The sequence below is a fragment of the Condylostylus longicornis genome, unplaced genomic scaffold (genome assembly GCF_029603195.1).
Source record: "Condylostylus longicornis isolate FDR11 unplaced genomic scaffold, ASM2960319v2 ptg000048l, whole genome shotgun sequence".
NCBI classification, from domain to species: Eukaryota; Metazoa; Arthropoda; class Insecta; order Diptera; family Dolichopodidae; genus Condylostylus; species Condylostylus longicornis.
The window spans coordinates 21,132,622-21,152,800 of NW_026578017.1; the positions used below are offsets into that span (position 1 = coordinate 21,132,622).

The 20,179-nt window shown below is 24.9% G+C and overlaps 5 protein-coding genes across 5 annotated transcripts in view; 2 read left to right on the forward strand and 3 right to left on the reverse strand.

Moving 5' to 3' along the window:
• LOC129611017 (polypeptide N-acetylgalactosaminyltransferase 1) overlaps nucleotides 1-8,946 on the forward strand; it is a 58,718-nt gene extending 49,772 nt beyond the window's left edge. Inside the window, exons 3-5 of the mRNA XM_055523920.1 lie at nucleotides 7,566-7,965; nucleotides 8,043-8,164; nucleotides 8,227-8,946. Of these exons, the coding sequence (XP_055379895.1) occupies nucleotides 7,566-7,965; nucleotides 8,043-8,164; nucleotides 8,227-8,833 (1,129 nt within the window). The 3' untranslated portion in view covers nucleotides 8,834-8,946. The remainder of the gene's footprint in view (nucleotides 1-7,565; nucleotides 7,966-8,042; nucleotides 8,165-8,226) is intronic.
• Nucleotides 8,947-11,040: 2,094 nt separating this feature from the next.
• On the reverse strand, nucleotides 11,041-11,942 carry LOC129611175 (dynactin subunit 6-like). The gene is made up of 3 exons (XM_055524163.1): nucleotides 11,850-11,942; nucleotides 11,349-11,790; nucleotides 11,041-11,282 (listed from the first exon to the last, which is right to left on the reverse strand). Exons 1-3 carry the CDS (start codon nucleotides 11,858-11,860, stop codon nucleotides 11,172-11,174), a joined length of 564 nt encoding a protein of 187 aa, XP_055380138.1. The 5' UTR covers nucleotides 11,861-11,942; the 3' UTR covers nucleotides 11,041-11,171.
• A 1,356-nt stretch (nucleotides 11,943-13,298) lies between these two features.
• LOC129611191 (dynactin subunit 6-like) lies at nucleotides 13,299-13,934 on the reverse strand. Its single transcript, XM_055524185.1, has one exon. It carries the CDS (start codon nucleotides 13,836-13,838, stop codon nucleotides 13,449-13,451), a length of 390 nt encoding a protein of 129 aa, XP_055380160.1. The 5' UTR covers nucleotides 13,839-13,934; the 3' UTR covers nucleotides 13,299-13,448.
• Nucleotides 13,935-14,803: 869 nt separating this feature from the next.
• Nucleotides 14,804-17,654, forward strand: LOC129610943 (aspartate--tRNA ligase, cytoplasmic). Its single transcript, XM_055523778.1, has 8 exons — nucleotides 14,804-14,946; nucleotides 15,503-15,620; nucleotides 15,688-16,001; nucleotides 16,058-16,235; nucleotides 16,300-16,528; nucleotides 16,585-16,935; nucleotides 17,018-17,284; nucleotides 17,340-17,654. Exons 2-8 carry the CDS (start codon nucleotides 15,525-15,527, stop codon nucleotides 17,501-17,503), a joined length of 1,599 nt encoding a protein of 532 aa, XP_055379753.1. The 5' UTR covers nucleotides 14,804-14,946; nucleotides 15,503-15,524; the 3' UTR covers nucleotides 17,504-17,654.
• Nucleotides 17,615-18,325, reverse strand: LOC129610944 (probable DNA-directed RNA polymerases I and III subunit RPAC2). The gene is made up of 3 exons (XM_055523779.1): nucleotides 18,189-18,325; nucleotides 18,037-18,137; nucleotides 17,615-17,915 (listed from the first exon to the last, which is right to left on the reverse strand). The coding sequence occupies exons 1-3, from the start codon at nucleotides 18,204-18,206 to the stop codon at nucleotides 17,720-17,722; spliced, it is 315 nt and encodes a 104-aa protein (XP_055379754.1). The 5' UTR covers nucleotides 18,207-18,325; the 3' UTR covers nucleotides 17,615-17,719.
• Nucleotides 18,326-20,179: the final 1,854 nt, after the last annotated feature.

Genomic DNA, 20,179 nt, shown 5'->3' on the forward strand with positions numbered 1-20,179 from the left:
TTAGTACTGTGGCTCTTTGTAATTTGACAAAATTTAAACTATTAATATGAGGGATACAAAATTTACAAAGATCTCAGAATATTAAAAATTCAACAAACCAACAAAGATAAGCATATTTCACTGTTATATTTTGATACAAATACTTTTTCATATTGTTACTTTACATATTAAACATATTTATACATATACATACATATATGTATGTATTTCATTTAAAATACACTATTAATTATTTTTATTAGTTTTGTTAATTATGGAACTAATTATACCATAATTAAATTTCGATTTCCTTAAATTATTTAAATTTTTTTTAATTAATTTGAAAAAAAAAAAACTAATTTTCTCAAAATATTTTCCTACAAACGCATAATATGTTTAAATATTTATAGTTTACATACACACTTATATATATATTATGTATGTATATACAATACATAATTCATAGCTATAATCCAAATTGATTAAAAATCTAATAAATTAAATCTGATTTCTCTGGAAAATAAAAAGTTGCAAAATTTTACAAGTTTCTGTTAATTTTTTAATAATTTTTTGCATCATTTACGATAATTCAATTATCATATTATTACAGTCGAACCCGTATACAACCGGCATTCAAATATGTATAACAAAAACCTAAACTTTATTAAAGTTTATTTTATTTTTTTCCCCGTTTTTCTCGGAGTTCGCTCGCAGAGAAAACTCTGACGAATAACAAAAAAATATGCATATTTTTACAGTTAATCAAGCGGGTCTAACTGTATTATATATACATGTGTACACATATAAATAGATATGTACATATGTATGTACATGGGCATACATATCTACATTATCTGAAATTTTTTTAATGATATTGTGAATTTTGAATGTGAGAAAAAAAATACGTTGTAATCAAATGAAACTCAGTAGCCATAGAGAAGAAAAAAAGTTCACAATAATTATGATTTAATAAAATTCCAAAAAAATTTTTTTTTTTAATTCATTTTTATAATCTTCTTATTCGCATCAATAGCTTTTTGATTTAATTAATATTTCTGACTGTAACGTACATACATATGTATGTATTTAAAAAAAAAACTTTAACAAGTTATGAATTGAGTTTTCGTTTAGAATTAAGAGAAATTTGTATAGAAATGGCTATAAATTTATACCTATTATTTCGAAATCAAAATTATTTTAAATTTGATATTTTAGATAAGTTGAAGGTTTATGTATCTGCCTACATTCATGATAAAAGTGATTAATTCTAGATGAAAAAAGCATTTTTATGTAGATACACACATAATACTAAAAATTCTACATATACATACCTATGTATATATGTAAGTACATATGAAGAATTTTTGTTCAGCTACACCCTTATGCCTCATATATACATATAACATATAAGCTGCTTGTATTTTCATACATACAATACAATATGTATTTATTGCCTTTAGTATTTTTCAAAGTAATATGCCTTTAAGAATTTGCCTCGGAACAAGCAACACCAAATTTTAATGTAAATTTTAAATTCTTTCATGTTTGTATCCCTAAGTTAATTTTATAATTTAAAATTAAATATTTTATGTATGTATTTGATTTTCTATAACAAGGATGCCTCAAACAAACAAACAAATGCCTCAAAATTTATATTCATTTAAAAAATGTATGCATAAGGTTTGCTTTATATGTAAGTTAAAAAAGGCAAGCATTAACATTATTGTATTTATATTAATACATACATGTAAAGAAATTCTGTAACACAAAATGTAGAAAAAATTTTTCTTGACAGTCGAAAATTTTTATGATCTTGACAGTACAGAATGTGTTAATTTCTTTATGTGCATATGAAACATCCTTGAATCCTTTTCAAAGAAAATCTCCACTCAATAATATTCGAGCAAATTCTATTGTACTTCAATGCTAGTATCTTATAATTGCCTAGTTTTAACATTTTTGTTATTATTTCTTACACTTTTTTTTTTCTACAATTTTTAATAAATTGTTACCGCCTTTTTAACAACTTCTTATTTATTTTTTTCTAATGTTTCTTGTTTTCTATATTTACTACGTCTTTATGCGTTATGCGTCACTTAATTTACCGTTTTCTTAAATTTCGTAGAATTTTAATTATTATTCATCAACATTTTTTTTTTTATTTCTTTTCAAGTTTTCCTCGCTAGGCTTGAATAACAGAATGAAAAAAAAAAATTAATTTCGATTTCTTAATTTTATTTTTTTCTGTCAAACACAGATACAATATGCAAATTTATAAATATGAACGAACTTATGTATGTATGTAAGTGTATATTTTTATTTAGAAACAAAAATTAAAATTAAAAAACGATAAAAAAGAATGTTGACACAATGTTTTTTTATTTTTTTGAATTAAAATTCAAATTTTATTCATTTTCAATCAAAATTAGAAATTCTGTTTAATTTGTAAATCCAATATAATAAATTTAATTTAATGACAATTCAAGAATGGATTAATAGAAATACAACTCTTTAAGATTCGGTGTTAAATCCGAAAGCGCAAAAGAGTAAAGAACAATGAAATGAAAAAAAGGTGGCAGAAAATTTTGTTGAAAAAATCGGCATGTGATCGACGACTGTTGATAAAAAATGGAATAAAAATTGTTTTTTATTTTGTACAAAAAAATTACAAGAGATTTTAATCTAATGTGGGGGTGTCATTAAAGCTAAAGAAAAATATAGCGTAAAATACAGTAATGTTAATTCTGTACGTACCTATGTACATACTCATATACATTTGAGAATTTATAAATTTGCATAATGTTGTCATTTTTTTTAATTTTTTGTGAAGATGACTGTAAAAATGTTAACACGAATTTTAATAAAACATGAACATTGTAGAAAATGAGCATATACTTATATAAGTATAATTAAGAGTGAGCCGGTATCGGTTATGCATATAAGTTGCGTTAATATCAATTCAACAATTTTAATATTCCTTACAAAAAAATATGTTCAAATTAAAAATCAGCTATTTTTCAAAATAAATTAAAGTCATTATGAAATCATTAAATTAAATAATTAAAAACCAATTAAAAATAATCAAGTAATAGGAAATATGAAACACCTACATATGAAATGTATGTACATATGTACATACGTATGTATGTACCAACACTATTCAATCAAAGTGTAAAAGACTTATTCTAACGAATTGCATTCTGTCCAAGCAAAAAAAGAAAGCCAACGGAAAAGAAAAATAAGAATAAAAATTTTTTAAAACGGTTCATAACTTCCGTATTTTCTATATATATGTATGTACATATTTATACATGTATTTTCATACATACACAAGAATAATTACAAAATAATAATAAAAAAAGCTTTCCTTTATTTTGAATAAACTCATTTATGACTTGCATATACTTAGCAAGGTGCTTATGATTCACGGTAAATTCTAACGTGTTGTTTAGATTTTGAACTCTATATGTATGTAAACATATGTATACAACAAAGACAAGCATTTTTTCTGCAAACACAGAAAAAAAACTCCGCGGAAGGTTTCTTCCACTTCGGTTGAACTTTAAAAAAGAACTATTGTTAAAATTAACCGTTATCTTAAATTCGTTTTGTTTTAGATGTTCAGCTGTAGGAGTTTGAAATATTATCAGCTTTAGGATACTTATAAATAATTTATTTTGCTATACATAGATGAAAATTTTTTTCTACCCCGATCCCCTCTCCACTCTCGAGTTATCTTCTTTCGAAATTTGAAAAATTTAAATTTTTTTCACCTTACATATATTTTCGAATCCGCAAGCTCTTCCAAATTTTATAAATGCTGGACTCTAACTGTAAATGCCGTGCCATCAAAAAATATATATAATTACTTCTCTTAACTTACGCAATTAAGTCCTTAATTCGAGCATTATGATAACATCTCTTTCAATTCATTTTTTTTGTTCATCCTAAATGTATGCAATCTTTTAAAATATTACTGTGTGAATCAAACTATGTAATTTAAACAATATAGCAGATTGTAAGCAGTGTTGTCCTTTCCTGAAGGGAAAGGTGATACCTAAACCAAACCATTGGTTTGATCCAAGTTTATTTTTACATATTTATTTAAATACATATTAAAATATTTTAAATAGAATTTTTTTTTCTAGAAATTTTTTCCTAATAATCAAAGAAACCGATTATAATTTGTTGAAAATCCAATCAAATGAATTTCTTTAATGCTAAGTACTATTTCTTAATATTTATGCAAATAAAAGTATAAACACATTGTTTATTTATAAATTTACTTAATATGCATTCACAATATTGTACAGCAGACTCTCGTTTATATGAATTATTTATGAAATTTTTAAGAGAGGAAGGTTCAAAATAGTAGAACTAAGTCAAGTTATTTGTACTTTAAATGAATAATATTATAAAATAAGCTATGCAATTATACAAGGCTGCATTAAAGAAAATTGTATTTATAGGAACCAATCAATGGGCAAAATCTTATATTTTTGTTTTGTTCGTATAAATGTGAATGTACTGTTCTGTGTTTAAAAGAGCAAAGAGAAAAATGAAAACAAAAATTTTGATGTAGTTTTTTTTCTTTCACTCAATCTTTAAAATTCAAAATTAAAATTTTTATTTTCATGTTTAAAACATTTTAAAATATTGAGAAAACCTAATTTTTTTTTATTATCGAAATTAAAGCTTGTAATCTTTTATTCAAGATTTCTTGAATAAAATTTATAAATTTTTTTTTTGTTTTTAAAACAAATTAAATTTATGATGATGAAGATTATATGAAGATTATGCGGAAAAAATAAAAACGAATTTAAATTTATGATTTATTTCAAAATGGGCGCTTTATTAATCTGAAATTTAAAAAGAAATACATATTTAAAATATTGAAGAGCCCTACGCCATGTTTTCAGATAACTAACGATATCAGAAAATTCGAATAGTTGGGCGAATGGTGAATATATATGTAAGTATAAGAAAGCTCGTGTTATTTCTCTAAGGGAGAAGGTAAACGGTACAAAAATAATTTAATCATGTCCAGTATTTTTAATCATTTTTCAGAAAATAAAATAATTGAGATTTTTTTTTAAAATTTGATATACATACATATATAAGATCTCCCTGACACTTCAGTTAACCAGTATGATTTTTTGGAAATGAAGCGCTAACAACGAAATATCTTCACTATGGATCAAATTTACAATAACGATTTCGATGGTTATTGTTGCATGTAATTGACAATGCGTTATAAATACGAAACCATTTCCGTTTGTTGAAGCTTTTCCGTTTGTTGAATTTGCAATATAGAGAAATATATAAGTTGTTTTCAATAAAATAAATTTATGTATATAAAGAAAATAAATAATTTTGAAATTCCACTGAGCTTCGAAATACCACTCCAATACAAATTGAAATACAAATATTAATTTATGCTAAATTTAAATAATTTGAATGATTTTGATATGTATACCTAAATCGGAACCTAACACATTACATATATGTGTAGTTACATAAATTATAATTGCGCAAAGACCAGAATGTCAAATAGAAATGTAAGTAAAAAGATTTTTACATTAAAGAAGCGATCATTTTATTTTTTTGTGCGTACATTTATGAAAGGTAACGCAAAGTTTTGAATTTAGTTCACTTTTAGAAGAAAATATGGGAACTAACTGAAAAACATGGCAAATATGGAAAGCATGGAAACATGTATTAACTTTAAAATGATTAAAATTTTACTCTACTTTGCAAAATAATTTTAATATTCTATATGTTTGTAGGAATTCGCCAAAAAAACGATTTCTAGAGAAGTTCGTAGTAAAGGTCCAGTAGCTGGCAGCTCATTAAAATTTGAAAATTAATTTCTAGATCGTTTCTTTAAAATTTAATATAACAGAGATCTTGGATGCAAAACCATCTATATATAACAAAAAGATAAAAAACACTATATTAGTCAAGTTATGCCATCCAATGTAGGAAAGATAAAATTCACTAATCTAAAATATTCAATAGAAAGTTTTAACCTTAGTTAGATAAAAATCATAAAATAAGAATTTATTATTTTTTTTTTTTCATTATCGATTCGATTTCTATATTATAACATCATTAAACCCTTTTTGCATCAGTGAAAGTTTTATGGAAAAAATTCAAAATGACAAATTTTTTATTAATTTAATTTTAAATATTGAATATTCAAATTAATTTTTATGGTACGTTATTAATCCGAAATTAGAAAAAATGATTTTTTTATCAAATTTTCGAAGGCTTGGAAAAAAGCACATTTCCTTATAATAGCATTATTCAGATCAAATATCTGATGGGATTAGAAAATATACAAAAAAAGTTCATATAAAGGTTTTTTAAATTTTAGCTTGAAGTTTTTTCTAACACTTTCTCGATTAAATTTGACAATTACTTTTAAATATGAAGGTGTGTAATGGCTTCATTTTAAAATATGATTAAGAATCCCATTGCATTGTCAAATGGAATATTGTTGTTTATTATCATTATTATTTCATTATTTCTTGTTTAAATAAAAGTTATTATAAGCTATTTTTTATGTCGTTTTGAGAGAAAGACCGTTTACAGATAGATTTATAGTGAATTTGTTTTAAAATATGCTTTGTAGAGATTTTGTGGAGGCAAAAATTAAATATTTAATTTTCTTTTTGAATTTTCAAAATTTACATAAATTATTTTATTTTTATATTAGCTTTTAAAATTTAATAATATCGGTCATAAATATTGTTATGAGTGAAAAAATTTGGAAAAAAAAATTTGAATTCATTACTATTTTCATTTTTATGCTTTCATATTATTATATATTTTATTGTACACCTATATATATATTATATAAAGATTTACTAAATTACACACTGTTAAAATTTGACTCAAAATTTACTTGAAATTTTCTAATACGTTTTTAAATTTATGATTCTGTGAATTCTTAATTTTTCTTTCCATCTTTTGTGCTTTCCTTACATAACTGGTAAATTGAACCATTAAATCTCGTTTGATTGTGCTTGAGAGTATTTCCTTAATATCTTGGCATTATTCTTAATTTCATTTAAATATTTTTTTTCCTTATTAAGAAATTTTTTTAGCTTTTAGCCTATCTTCAATTAAATCCGGTATATAAACTTGAATTTTCGAAAATTTTCTGCTGAAAAACTTGAGTGATCTTTAGAAATTCTTCTTTGAATTCATAGCCAAACTGGTGTTCATACTTTTTTATGTAATTTACAATACGTATGAATGTATATGAAAGTGAATTGTATGTTACCAATATTGACACGAAAAGCAAAAAATTTAACTTTAATTTTCTGTTCTCGAATTAGTGTTTAACAATTTTCTAGTAAATTTAAATACTGTGTTCTACCCATTGATTAAATTCTTCTATGAATATTTAAATATCTGTAAACGGGTTTAATTGGACAATCTTAAATGAAATAATCCTAATTGAGTTCATATTAAGACAAAATAATGTAAAATTTTTATTGCAAACGTATAAATTTTTTAAAAGATAATAAAAAATAAATTTGCTAATCTTCATTCTTCTTTCTGTTTTACATTTATTTCAGACTTGGTTTAATTCGTGCTCGTTTAGCTGGTGCACGTTTAGCACGTGGAGATGTCTTAATATTTTTAGATGCTCACTGTGAATGTATGATTAATTGGCTGGAACCATTATTAGAACGAATTAAAGAATCTAGAACAAGTGTTTTAGTTCCAATTATTGATGTTATTGATGCAAAAGATTTTCAATATAGTACGAACGGTTATAAAAATTTTCAAGTTGGCGGCTTCCAATGGAACGGTCACTTTGATTGGGTTGATGTATCAAAACGTGAACATGAAAGATTAAAACGTGAATGTCCAACAGTACCTGCAATTTGTCCAACATATAGTCCAACTATGGCTGGTGGTTTATTTGCAATATCAAGAGAATATTTTTGGGAAGTTGGAAGCTATGATGAGCAAGTAAAAATTAGATTAAATTTAAATACATAAATAAGAAGAAATTTACATAAAAATACATTTTTTTAATGTGATTTTAGATGGATGGCTGGGGTGGTGAAAATTTAGAAATGTCATTCAGAATATGGCAATGTGGTGGTACTATTGAAACAATTCCATGCTCAAGAGTTGGTCATGTCTTTAGAGATTTTCATCCTTATGCGTAAGTAAAAAAAAATTAAATTGATTCTTAATTATAAAGTTGATTGATTTTTTTCTTTATAGTTTTCCGGGAGATCGTGATACCCATGGTATAAATACTGTTCGTATGGCTGAAGTATGGATGGATGAATTCATTGAATTATTTTATATGAATCGTCCTGATTTACGTGATCATCCAGATGTTGGTGATGTTACACATCGTTTAATGTTACGTAAAAAATTAAAATGTAAAAATTTTGATTGGTATTTACGTAATGTTTATCCAGAAAAATTCATACCAACAAAAAATGTTAAAGATTATGGACGAATTTATGTACCACATCAAGGATTATGTTTAGATGATTTACAAGCAAATAATGAAGAACCATATAATTTAGGTGTATATGTATGCCATAAGGATGATATAACAAAATCACAATTTTTCTCATTTACATTAAATGGTGTACTACGTAATGAATTAAGTTGTGCAACAGTACAAAGAAATTTAGTTGTTATGACTTCATGTGATCCACGTTATAATGAAAAATGGTCATATACACCAACTGGTCATTTTATACATCTTAATACAGGATTATGTTTAGATAGTCGTGGTTTACAAAATAAAGATTTTGTACAAGTTGAAATATGTGATAATAGAAGTATGACACAAAAATGGAAAATTGAACATTGACATGATTTTTAATTTAGAATTTTAGTAAAAACAAAAAATTATACTAATGAAAAATTTTAATTTAAAAATTAAATTATTTTTAATAAATTGGAAGAAAAGAAAAAGATCATCATCACAAGCATTTATTTTTTTTTTTTGTTTAATTGATATTTTAATTTTTTTTATTTTTATTTTAAAAATTTTGCAAATAAACATATTTTTGTAAATTGTATAGTCAAAAATGAAATTTATATAAAAATGTATAATTTTTATTAATCAATTGTAAAATAAAATTACTTCTATTGAAAGTTTTGTTCAAAAACGAAAACTTTAATTCAAATTTTCAGTCAAATAAATTAAAATTTTGAGAATTTGTTAGTTTTTAATATTATATAAATTAGTAAATTATATTTAATTTAAAGAGACAAAAAATGTATAAAGAAGACTAATTAAATTTTTATAAATTGCCTTAATGATACGATCCAAATAAATGTAAATTTAATGTAAAAAAAATGAAAAATTCCTATTTTCTTCCACAAAAATACAAATTACAATATTAGCTATAGTATGATTAAGAATTTCATAAAATGTAACTTCATATTTTGTAGAAAACAGAAAAACAAACATAGTTCCAAATTTTGAAAGAAAATTAATTTTTATATTACAAAAAATTATTGTTAAAAATTAAGAATAATTTTCTATTTTCCTGTAATTTATAATTATTATTAAAAAATAAAATTTGTTTTACATTTTAAATAATTATTTAATTTTAAACTAAATACACATGCACATATTCCAAAAAAAAAATTACAAAAATTAATTATTTGTTTTTTTCTTCCAGATATGAAATTAATAGAATTATATTATTTTCTTTAACAAACCAATATTTGTTCCAAAAAAATAATTAACAATTTTTTCAACATTCAATGAATTTCTTGGAAAGAAAATTTCGCAAAATAAAAGTTTTGCGAAAATTTCTTAATATTTAATAGTAATCATAGGAAAAATTCATTATTTTTATGATTTTACAAAATTTTATATATTTTTTTGATTTTATTTTAAAATTTTTTATTACTTTTAATAGTATATACCAACAATATATAATCAAGAAGCTGCACAAAAGTAAATGTACATAAATTTTTAAAGCATATTTTTCATATTTTGTTAAAGCATCACAAAGGTAGTATACCTCGAGCTCCACACTGCAGTAAAATGGCTTTTGAAATCTATTTAAATTAAAAATAAATATTTGACTTAAGCCTGCAAAAATAATATATGCAAAAAATTAAAGTTTTTAATTGCATTATTAAACTCAAGATTCTATGATTTTGTTTTCCCTAATTATTATATTATTGATTTTTTTTAATTTGTTCTTAATCAAATTATATTTTTCTTTTCTACATAAAAATAATATATAATATATTGTTATTAAATTTTTAAAGAATGTTTTTAAGTAAACTTTTAATTATAAGTAAACAATAACTAAAAATCATATGTATGTTTGTATAAAATATAAAAATTAAAAATATTAAAAAAAAAATCAAAATGTAAATAGCTAATTAGTGATAAGTGTAGAGTAGAATTTTTTTAAAAATTTTTATATGTAAAATAAAATTGGACAACCTAAAACCGGTTTAATACTGGAAATTTTGATTTTTATTCATTATTATACTTTTATAAAAATCTATATCCTTAAATAAATCCTGAATTCAATCATTCAATTTATATGAAATTACAGCGACTGATAAAATTTTTAAATTTATAAAATATTTTTATAATATTGAAATAAATCTAAACTGTGCATTTTTGATAGAAGCTTTTCTTTTAATAAAATATGCAAGTAATTCAGGAAATTCGAATGATTTAATATTCATTGAAATACAGTAGGTTTAGAAAACTAAAATTCAATAAAATTCATTGAAATACAATAGGTAAGCGAACTAGAAAACTAAAATTCCAATATAAGCAAATTTGAGAAAAAATTCGAATAAATAACGAAATTCCTACTTAGTCACATATTTTTCAGTGCAAGGGATGTTGAACCATCAAGCTAAAAACTTTTTAATTTTTTTAATTTTCAAGTCTTAACTTAAGCTTAATTCATCAAACAGATACGTCTAGCTTTCAATTTTTCCCTCTTTGACTTTATAAAAGAAGTTGTAATATTTGAAGAGGCATCCTATATGTATTTTTGATACCGGTTAACGGTATATTTTAGAACCAAGAAATTCAACAATCAATATTATTATATTTTTTACTTATAAATTTATTCTTACATTTAAATTATTTCAAAAATTTTTGTGCACATAAATATTAATGCATACAGTTTACCCAAAAATCATAAGTATTAAATTATGAACTATTTTTGTGGAATTATTTTCTCTTGCGCTTTTTGACTACCAGTGTGTCTTTTCAAATGATGATAATTTGGTAAAACTCTCCTTAAATAGTCTATTTGCAAAATTTGCAACTAAAAATATAAATTATTAAATAACAAGTTTGATTATAATAAGTAAATTAAAATTGATTCACTTACCGTTGGTTTTTCTAAACATTCTCTCATCAAACAGTTTTTCCCATAAACTACGGTATTTTCAGCTAATTTGTATTTACCTTCCAAACGACAACCTGCACCAATTACACATCCGCTTGACACTTCTACTTCATCAGAAACGAAACTTTTACATTCAAAAACGTTTTTATCACCAATTTTTAATGCTTTTACTGTACATCCAACTTCAAATACATTATTTGATCCTATATTTAGCATAGGGGTATTGTTTTCATCTTTGAGATGCTCTGGTACTTTAAAAATAATAGTTGAATATTCCTCAACAATACAGTTTTCACCAAAGAATATAGGACCAGATTCCGCAATTATAGTTACACTAGGTTGAATGACACATCCACTGGAAATGGTGATATCACCTTTTGTAACAATATCATAACATACTATTGCTCTTGGCATAATTTTTAATCTGAAAACGATATTTCTTAAATAATTATATTTTATATTAATCATTTCATCAAAATATACCCATCCTCCATAATTTTATTTTTGGAAATTAGATTTTTTTTTCTACTTTAACTAGAAAAATTATTTTTGAAAAAATATGTTTATATGTCAAAAATTGAACACAAAAAATACTTGTTTTTGACATACCAACAAACCTTGGATTTTTAGAAATTTTTATCTATGTATGTACCTTCTAGGGTTACCGCATTTTATTAAAATTTTGTATTTTAAATTTTTTTTTTTTACATATGTATTTAAAAAATCTTAAATTTTTCTAGAGCAGTATTTCAAAACAATAAATACTAAACACTAATTTGTCGTAAAAGCGCTGCAAATTGTTTACTGTAATATATATACAGAAACTTCTAAAAAAAATCTAAAAGCCACTGTCAAAAAAATCAACGCACACTTTAATAGAAAGTAAATTCGCAATTCGTATTTAATTTTTCGATCTTAGAAGATGCAAAAGGAAATTATTAAATTTCAATTGAAATATAAAAAATATCGTAAACTTTTAATAATCAAAATTTAAATATTGCGGAATTCAAAATTTACATAAATGAGCTATCTATGATTGTTAAAAATACAATTGAAAATACATTGCATGCCTATAACATTATGTTTTTGCAATATTACGTTTTGCGATTACAGTTTTGCAGTATTGCACGACAATTGAAATGAACTCGACATAAAACTGTGTACATAATATGTAAGTTAATTATATTGTGTTCGGAAAAGTTTAAATAAAATATTAGTTTTAATTTAATAAATAGTAACTAAGCTATTGTTTATATAAACGACAAAATCTACGATTTAAGCGGTTCTAATGAAAATCGTATATGTTAAATCTGTTTGAGATCAGACTCCTTACCATGTAAATAACTCAATTTTCGTGTTCGTAAAAAAGGTACTATGTAATTCGAAAATCGAAACGTTTCCCTTTAGAAAATCGAGTACATTTATTTTTGTGTGTTTGAATGTGCATTTTGCTTATTATGTGTAATTTTCTACTTTCGTGTAATTTTTGACATTTTTTATTCAAACGCTATTTCGTTGTAGGAAGGTATAAAATTTCAATTAAAATATTAAAACGGAAATATTTCAAAAAATATTCAGGGAAAAAATATTTAATTTTTAAAGTGTTCTTTACTATTTTACAAATAATGAGTTGAAATTGACCTCAATTAAAAATAATGGTGGATTTTCTGAACAACCACAAGGAATCTACCAAAGAGTACTATCGAATTATTTAGATATGTGTTCCATCTATGGGACCTATGAGTCCTGGATATTTTTCTTTTTGTTTAAAATATTGTTTCGCTTCCCTTTGTTCAGCTTCTACAGTTTCAGTTTTATTTATTTGACGGCAAATAATAGAAATTACTCTGTAATCTATTCTAATCAATCTGTCAGATTATTTAAAAAATGAGCGAAATTTAATTCTTGCGAAAGTTTTAAATGACAAATATCTTACTTTTTCTTTTACTTTACTCAGCTTATAAATTACTTTTTACTGAACAAATTACATATTAGTGATTTACAAATAAGTTACATCAACAAAAATAAAACATGATAAATGAAAAATTTTGTTCTCTTTCAAACATCTCAACAAATTACTGTTTACATTATTGTGTTGTCATTCAATTTCATACTTTCCACTAATCGAGTATTAGAGCTTATTATGCACCCATTTCCAATTTCAACTTTTTCTGAAATATAGCAATTGCATCCAATTACATTCCTTTCACCTATCTTTAAAGATTTTATTGTACATCCGTTTCCAATTACAGTATTTGCTCCAATTTTCATAACACCTCTTTCTTCACTTTTTAAATTTTCTGGCACCTTAAAAATTATAGTGGAATTTTCACCAATGATGCAGTTCTTTCCAAAAATTATTGGTCCTGATTCTGCAGTAATCGTAACTTTGGGATGGACAATACATCCATCATAAAATGTTATATCACCTTCGCCATTAATTTCATTGATTGGAATAACTGCTCTTACCATTTTTAATTAAAATTATTTCTTTTCCTTTTTCTTTGTAAAGCTAATTCCAAAATAAATAACATTAGTTAAATTAATTTCAAAACTGTCTACTTGGTTCTAAATAATAGTACATCAGGGTTGCTAATTGTAATCAAGCAAAAGTATCAAAATTTTAGTAAAAAAAGTAGCATAAAAGCGAAAATTAAATTGAAAAAGTAGCACAATTTATTTCATCCAAAGTACTGTTTCGAAAGACGAAAATTATTTCTTTATCAATAGAAAGGGGTAAACCATAGACATCATTATTATCAAGACTTCTTACATGATGTACTAGAGAGAATAAAGTTGTCTGTTATAAAACATAGATTTATTATATCTTTTTCATAAACAATCTTGAAGTGTAATAGGTAAACATTATTTTCAGGTTTTCAAGCTGACATAGTAAAAACGCAGCATGAGTTTCTCGCTGACTTCAAGTTAAGTTAAGTTAAGCTGCCATATAAGCTTTTTTAAGTATATAATGGAACAGCGATTTTTCAATGGTTATATAATGAAAAACTGTTGAAAATTTTTTAATTGTTAATTTTACACACAATCTAATATAAATATAATTAAGAAAAATGTTAAGAGTTCTTTACTTTTGCATACATGTCTGTGGTAACAAAGGAAATCATCCACCGTTGTCGTTCACGGCTTGGTTCTGCTTTACAGTAAAATAGGAATTTAGGCTATTTTATGCGAGCTGTTAAATTTACGGCGGTAATTTCACTTGATTCTGGGTAGCCCCGTTTGAATATATGTATTCTATATGAATTTTGATTATTTTGAGTATGTCGAGTTTTTGTGAAGCGTCTCGAAAATCGAATAATAATCGATTGTTCTCTTTTCAATCAAAAATTGAAGTTTTTGCAATATGACAAATTGACTTTTCTTAATCGTATTGTCAATACTGTCAAATTGTAAATTTTAGTACATAACAATAAACGAAAGGGGGTGGTTAAAGATATCATCAATCGTGGGTTAAATCAAATTTTAAGACGTGTCTTGTGATATGAGAAATTTTATTTAATTTACTTTTAAAAAATTTTAAATTTCTATTTCATATTTATATTTCTAAAAAAATACTAAGGTAACTTTAGAATCTTGGTCTAGATATTAAAAAAATAGTTCAAGTAAATTATTTATTTTATCTTGACTTGAGGTTAGCTTTATCAGACCTAATTTTTTTCAACTTTAGAATTTGAGATAACTTTCAAACCTCGGTTAAATAAAGGTCATAACTGAAAAGATTATGTGTATGATATATTTTTTAAGAAATTGTTAGTTTATCAAAAGAATTTTTTTATATAATGAAAGATCACGTTGTAAACATGAAATTTTAACCGGTAAATGCATTTCTGATGCAATAATTACCTATATAACATTTATGTGTATATGCACAAACCCTTATATGGGTGTTTCAATTTTATTATAAGATACTTAGTTGATATTTTCATTTCACGTTATTTTAATATTCCAGATTTAATAATAGTTCAGTTTATTTTTAACTATTTACGTTCCTACCTATCCTTCCATTTTGAATAAGAAGTAGGCATAAACATTCCGATACGATATTGAAAATGAAATTCGTAACTAAATTTTTATTTAAAAAATAATTCATATATGTATGTACGTTGTTTTTCCAGAATTTTCTACTAAAAATTAAAAATGGTTTTGGATACGGAGTCTGCACAACCAGAAAATCCTGAACAATCAAAAAAAGCAGCAAAGAAATTGGCTAAAGAAGCTGAAAAGGCAGCTAAGGTAGGTACCTACCTAAAAATCTTAATATGAAAATACAATAATAAAAAAATATAAAATTTAATAATAGAAAGCAGCACACAAAGCCGCATCCCAAAAGGAAAATGATACTCAAGAAGAGAAAGAGGATGTATCTTTAGGTAGATATGGCCAAATGAAAATGATCCAATCAATAGAAAAGCACGAAGAAAGAAATTTTATTAAAGTTGTCGATTTAAAAAATTATATTGGAAAAGACAATATCTGGGTAAGAGGTCGAGTGCATACATCTAGAAGTAAAGGAAAACAATGTTTTTTAATTTTGCGACAAAATAGTAGCACCGTGCAATGTATTGCTGCAGTTAGTGAAAATATTTCGAAACAATTGGTAAAATTTGTTGGAGGGTAAATAATGTAATTATTTTTATACTTTTCTTTAAATAACTTCGAATATGTTTTAGAATTTCTAAGGAAAGCATTATTGATATTAAGGTGTCAGTGGTTCAAGTTCCAACAAAAATAGAATCTTGTACAGAGCAAACTTTAGAACTCTCAATTGCTGAATGTTTTGTAGTATCTGCCGCTAAGCCGCAGCTTCCTTTACAAATAGAAGATGCTTCAAGGCCGGAAAACCCTGACGTAAATAGAAACACTATAATTTTAAATTTGTTTATGAAGTAGCCATTTCTTAAAATTATTATAGGATCCTGAAAGTTTAAATATTAGAGTAAATCAAGACACTCGCCTCGATAATCGTGTACTGGATTTGAGAACACCTGCGAATCAAGCTATTTTTCGTTTAGAGGCCGGAGTTTGTAAACTTTTCCGCGATATACTTACAGAACAAGGTTTTACGGAAATTCATACCCCAAAAATTATTTCAGCTGCAAGTGAAGGAGGTGCTAATGTTTTTACCGTTAGCTATTTCAAAGGTAATATGCAGTTTTTCCTCTCAGCCATATTTAATTTTACCAACTTTTTCTTTTAGATTCTGCTTATTTAGCCCAGTCACCTCAACTTTACAAGCAAATGGCAATCGCTGCAGATTTTGATAAAGTTTTTACAATTGGAGCGGTATTTCGTGCTGAGGATTCGAACACACATCGCCATTTGACTGAATTTGTTGGCGTTGATTTAGAAATGGCCTTTAAATATCATTATCATGAAGTTTTAAATACTATCGGAAATACATTTACTGCTATTTTCAAAGGTCTGCGTGACAACTATCAACATGAAATCGATGCAGTTTGTCAACAGTATAGAGTTGAGCCATTTAAATTTTTAGAACCACCTTTGGTGTTGAAATATTCCGAAGGAGTAGCAATGTTAAAAGATGTTGGTAAGGATATATTTTGTACAATAAAAATTCAAAACTAATGTTAAAACAAATACTTAACATTTCTCTAAAAATTAATGACTAGGCGTTGAAATGGAGGATACGGAAGATTTATCAACTCCAAATGAAAAGTTATTAGGACGCTTGGTTAAAGCAAAGTACGATACAGATTTCTATATTCTTGATAAGTTTCCATTAGCAATTCGACCTTTTTATACTATGCCAGATCCGGTCGACCCAAAATGGTCAAACTCATACGATATGTTTATGCGTGGTGAAGAAATAATATCTGGTGCCCAGCGTATTCATGATCCAGAATTTTTAACAGAAAGGGCGAAGCATCATGGAATAGGTGATATATTACAGTTTTCAATAATAACTCCTTTTTGATATCCTTTTATTTTCAGATATTTCAAAAATTGCGGCATATATAGAAGCTTTCCGTTTTGGGTGTCCCCCACATGCTGGCGGTGGAATAGGCTTAGAACGGGTTGTTATGCTTTACTTAGGCCTTGATAACATTCGGAAAACTTCAATGTTTCCTCGAGATCCAAAAAGAGTTACCCCTTAAATATGAATGGATTATAAAAGTTTGGTTTTTTCTTCAATGAATTTAGTTTGTACTAACTTTAGCGCCCAATTATTTCCTCAATTTTATTTAAAAGTCAAAAAAAAGTGTTACTTAACGTAAATGTAGTAAATGTAAGCATAATTTTTTTATTATTTTATAACTTAAATGACAAAAATAAATAATCCTAAAACCTCTTAAAAACTTGTTTTAAGAATTCTATGTATTTGAAGAAAACTGATTCATTTCCTTTTCAAAAACTTCTATGGTGTGATCACAAACTTTTTCCAAGTCCTCCAGTCCTCTTTTCAAAATATCTATTGCTCTTGTATTTTTGTTTGTTGCTTGAATTCGAAAATGCATTTTATTTTCTGCTGGATGGGGTATTGTGTATCCGCAAAACTTAACATCGGGGCTGAAAGTGGTGTAGAAACAAGTTTGAAAAAGTGTTCTTATTGCAAATTACAAGTTTTGAAAATAATTGGGATATCTAGCCACATAATCATGCAATTGAATTTATAATAAAGAAATCTTACTATCTACTAATAATAAATTTCAGTGAATTGCCTAATGTATGATTCTCATTTTCAAAAACAAATGTCCTAGAGCTTTCTCCATTGTTTTCATCTCCAGCTAACTGAAATCAAATAAGTAAATAAAACACAATTTGTGATTTTATTATTTATACTTCAGCTAAAGCCCCCATAGTCTTTTAAGCAACTTTAAAAAACAAAAACTTCACTTATTTTATTTCTTTTTTTTTGTTTTTAGATTTAGAAAAACACTACACGTGATAATGATAAATAGTCCAATTATGGTTATTTCGGCAACAATAATATCATAAAATTATATTTTTGACATTTTTTGTAAATGAGTAACACTAGCAACGCCGAAAAAATCTTTTGTTATATTAATGTGGCAATGCTAATAAATTTGAAACATTATTGTACTGCAAATATTATAACGCTTTCCATCCACTATTTAACTTGGTCGATCAACACATTGAAAACATAACAAGTTTTTAACACGTCGAATTGCTGGTGGACTAGTTGTTCAAGCATTTGGTGGTTGAAACTTGGCTGAAGAAGTAATTAAAAAATTTTAAATTTTAAATTATTCAACGTGTTAAAGGACCAAGTTGAATAGTGACCCGAAAGCATTATAGACTGTAATTTCACAAAATTCAAGAAATATTTTGTAAATGAAAATTACCTTTAACGATGATTATACGAATGATAATTCTAGGTATTAGAACTAAATTTATGAGAGTTCAGTACGTCTTTGAAATAAATTATTGCAATGGTTAAATGCACTTTTTCTAGGGATTGCTGTCATGTCAATCATCAAATTCTTTCTTTTTAACGTATTATAATATAAACACGAGATAATAACGTAAGGCTATCATAGTTCTCAGTTTTGGTTGGAATTTTGCAATATTTCTAATTACGTATTTTACCTAATTAGGTATTTTGAAACAATTTTCAAAAATTTCTATATAAAATACATAAAATGTATAAGAAAATAAAAATGGCAAAAGAATCAGTAAGAATTGAGTGTTCATTACAATGAAAATTCAATGAAAATTTTGACACATTTATTCAAATTTCTGTATCAGTCAAACTGGAGAGAAGAGAAAAACAATTTTTGATGCATAAACGAAATGCAATTTTTTATTTAGTCATTTATAATACAAAAGAGTTGAAAGTATATTAGCCATTTATATTATAGCAATTATTTTGGCTCTAAAATTTTTTCTAATATTTTTTTAAATTCGCACTGTCATATTGTATTGTCCTCCCATAAAATTTTTATAAAATGCACTCGTATTTTTTCCAAGCACAAAATGGTGTCGTGTGCTTTAAAATTTAAAAAACTTAAATTATATTAAAAATATATTATATGTAATTTAAATTTCTGACTATAGAGGGTCTTTTGTGTTTGTATAATTAAAATTACGTTTCTGTAACCTGAGAGAGTGGAAAGATATGTTGTTAAAATAACGGTAATAACAACATCACTGTTTTTTTCTAAAATATTTTTGGAAACTTATAATATTTCTGAGAAATATGTACCTATGTATATACAGAATTAAAAATTAAAAAAATACACTCAGGTAAGTACACGTAATATATTGCAAATGAATAGTTTTTTATAATAAATACCATTTAATTATTTTAAAATATCATATGTACATTCATATGAATATTACCGGTATTCATATTGCATGACATTTTTATGAATAATAATTATAATAATATTTTAACTCAAAAGATTATAGAAGTTTTCGCGAAAAATTTATGACGTACTTATTTGAAAAGGATAATATTATGCAAGAAGTTATTGTGTATGGATTTAATAATTACTTACATATTATTTCTTAAATTGCATTTACATACAACCAATGTTTTATTGATTTTTCAAAAGCAAAATACATACATATATGACTATAATTTTACAATAACATTTAGTAAAAACTTTTTATTAAAAAGTAAAGAATCTATAATAAAATCACAAATTGTATACACGACAATATTTTTGAGTACATACTTTGTATTATAATAAATACATTGATTGTATATAGAGTATACTTTTGTTATATACATGTATAAAACAATATGTCATAATTACATATGTACATATATTTAAGGGCTAATTGCTTAAATGAACAAAGTAGTTAAA

What these genes read in the sequence shown, in the direction of transcription:
- LOC129611175 (XM_055524163.1), bottom strand. An exon ending in AATGTTTAGAAAAACCAACG is followed by an intron (nt 11,283 to 11,348) that starts GTAAGTGAATCA and finishes TTATATTTTTAG; the next exon opens with TTGCAAATTTTGCAAATAGA.
- LOC129611191 (XM_055524185.1), bottom strand. Translation starts at nt 13,838, where the DNA reads ATGGTAAGAGCAGTTATTCCAATCAATGAAATTAATGGCGAAGGTGAT.
- LOC129610943 (XM_055523778.1), top strand. Translation starts at nt 15,525, where the DNA reads ATGGTTTTGGATACGGAGTCTGCACAACCAGAAAATCCTGAACAATCA. An exon ending in CAAGGCCGGAAAACCCTGAC is followed by an intron (nt 16,236 to 16,299) that starts GTAAATAGAAAC and finishes AAATTATTATAG; the next exon opens with GATCCTGAAAGTTTAAATAT. An exon ending in AGCAATGTTAAAAGATGTTG is followed by an intron (nt 16,936 to 17,017) that starts GTAAGGATATAT and finishes ATTAATGACTAG; the next exon opens with GCGTTGAAATGGAGGATACG.
- LOC129610944 (XM_055523779.1), bottom strand. An exon ending in AAATTTATTATTAGTAGATA is followed by an intron (nt 17,916 to 18,036) that starts GTAAGATTTCTT and finishes CACCACTTTCAG; the next exon opens with CCCCGATGTTAAGTTTTGCG.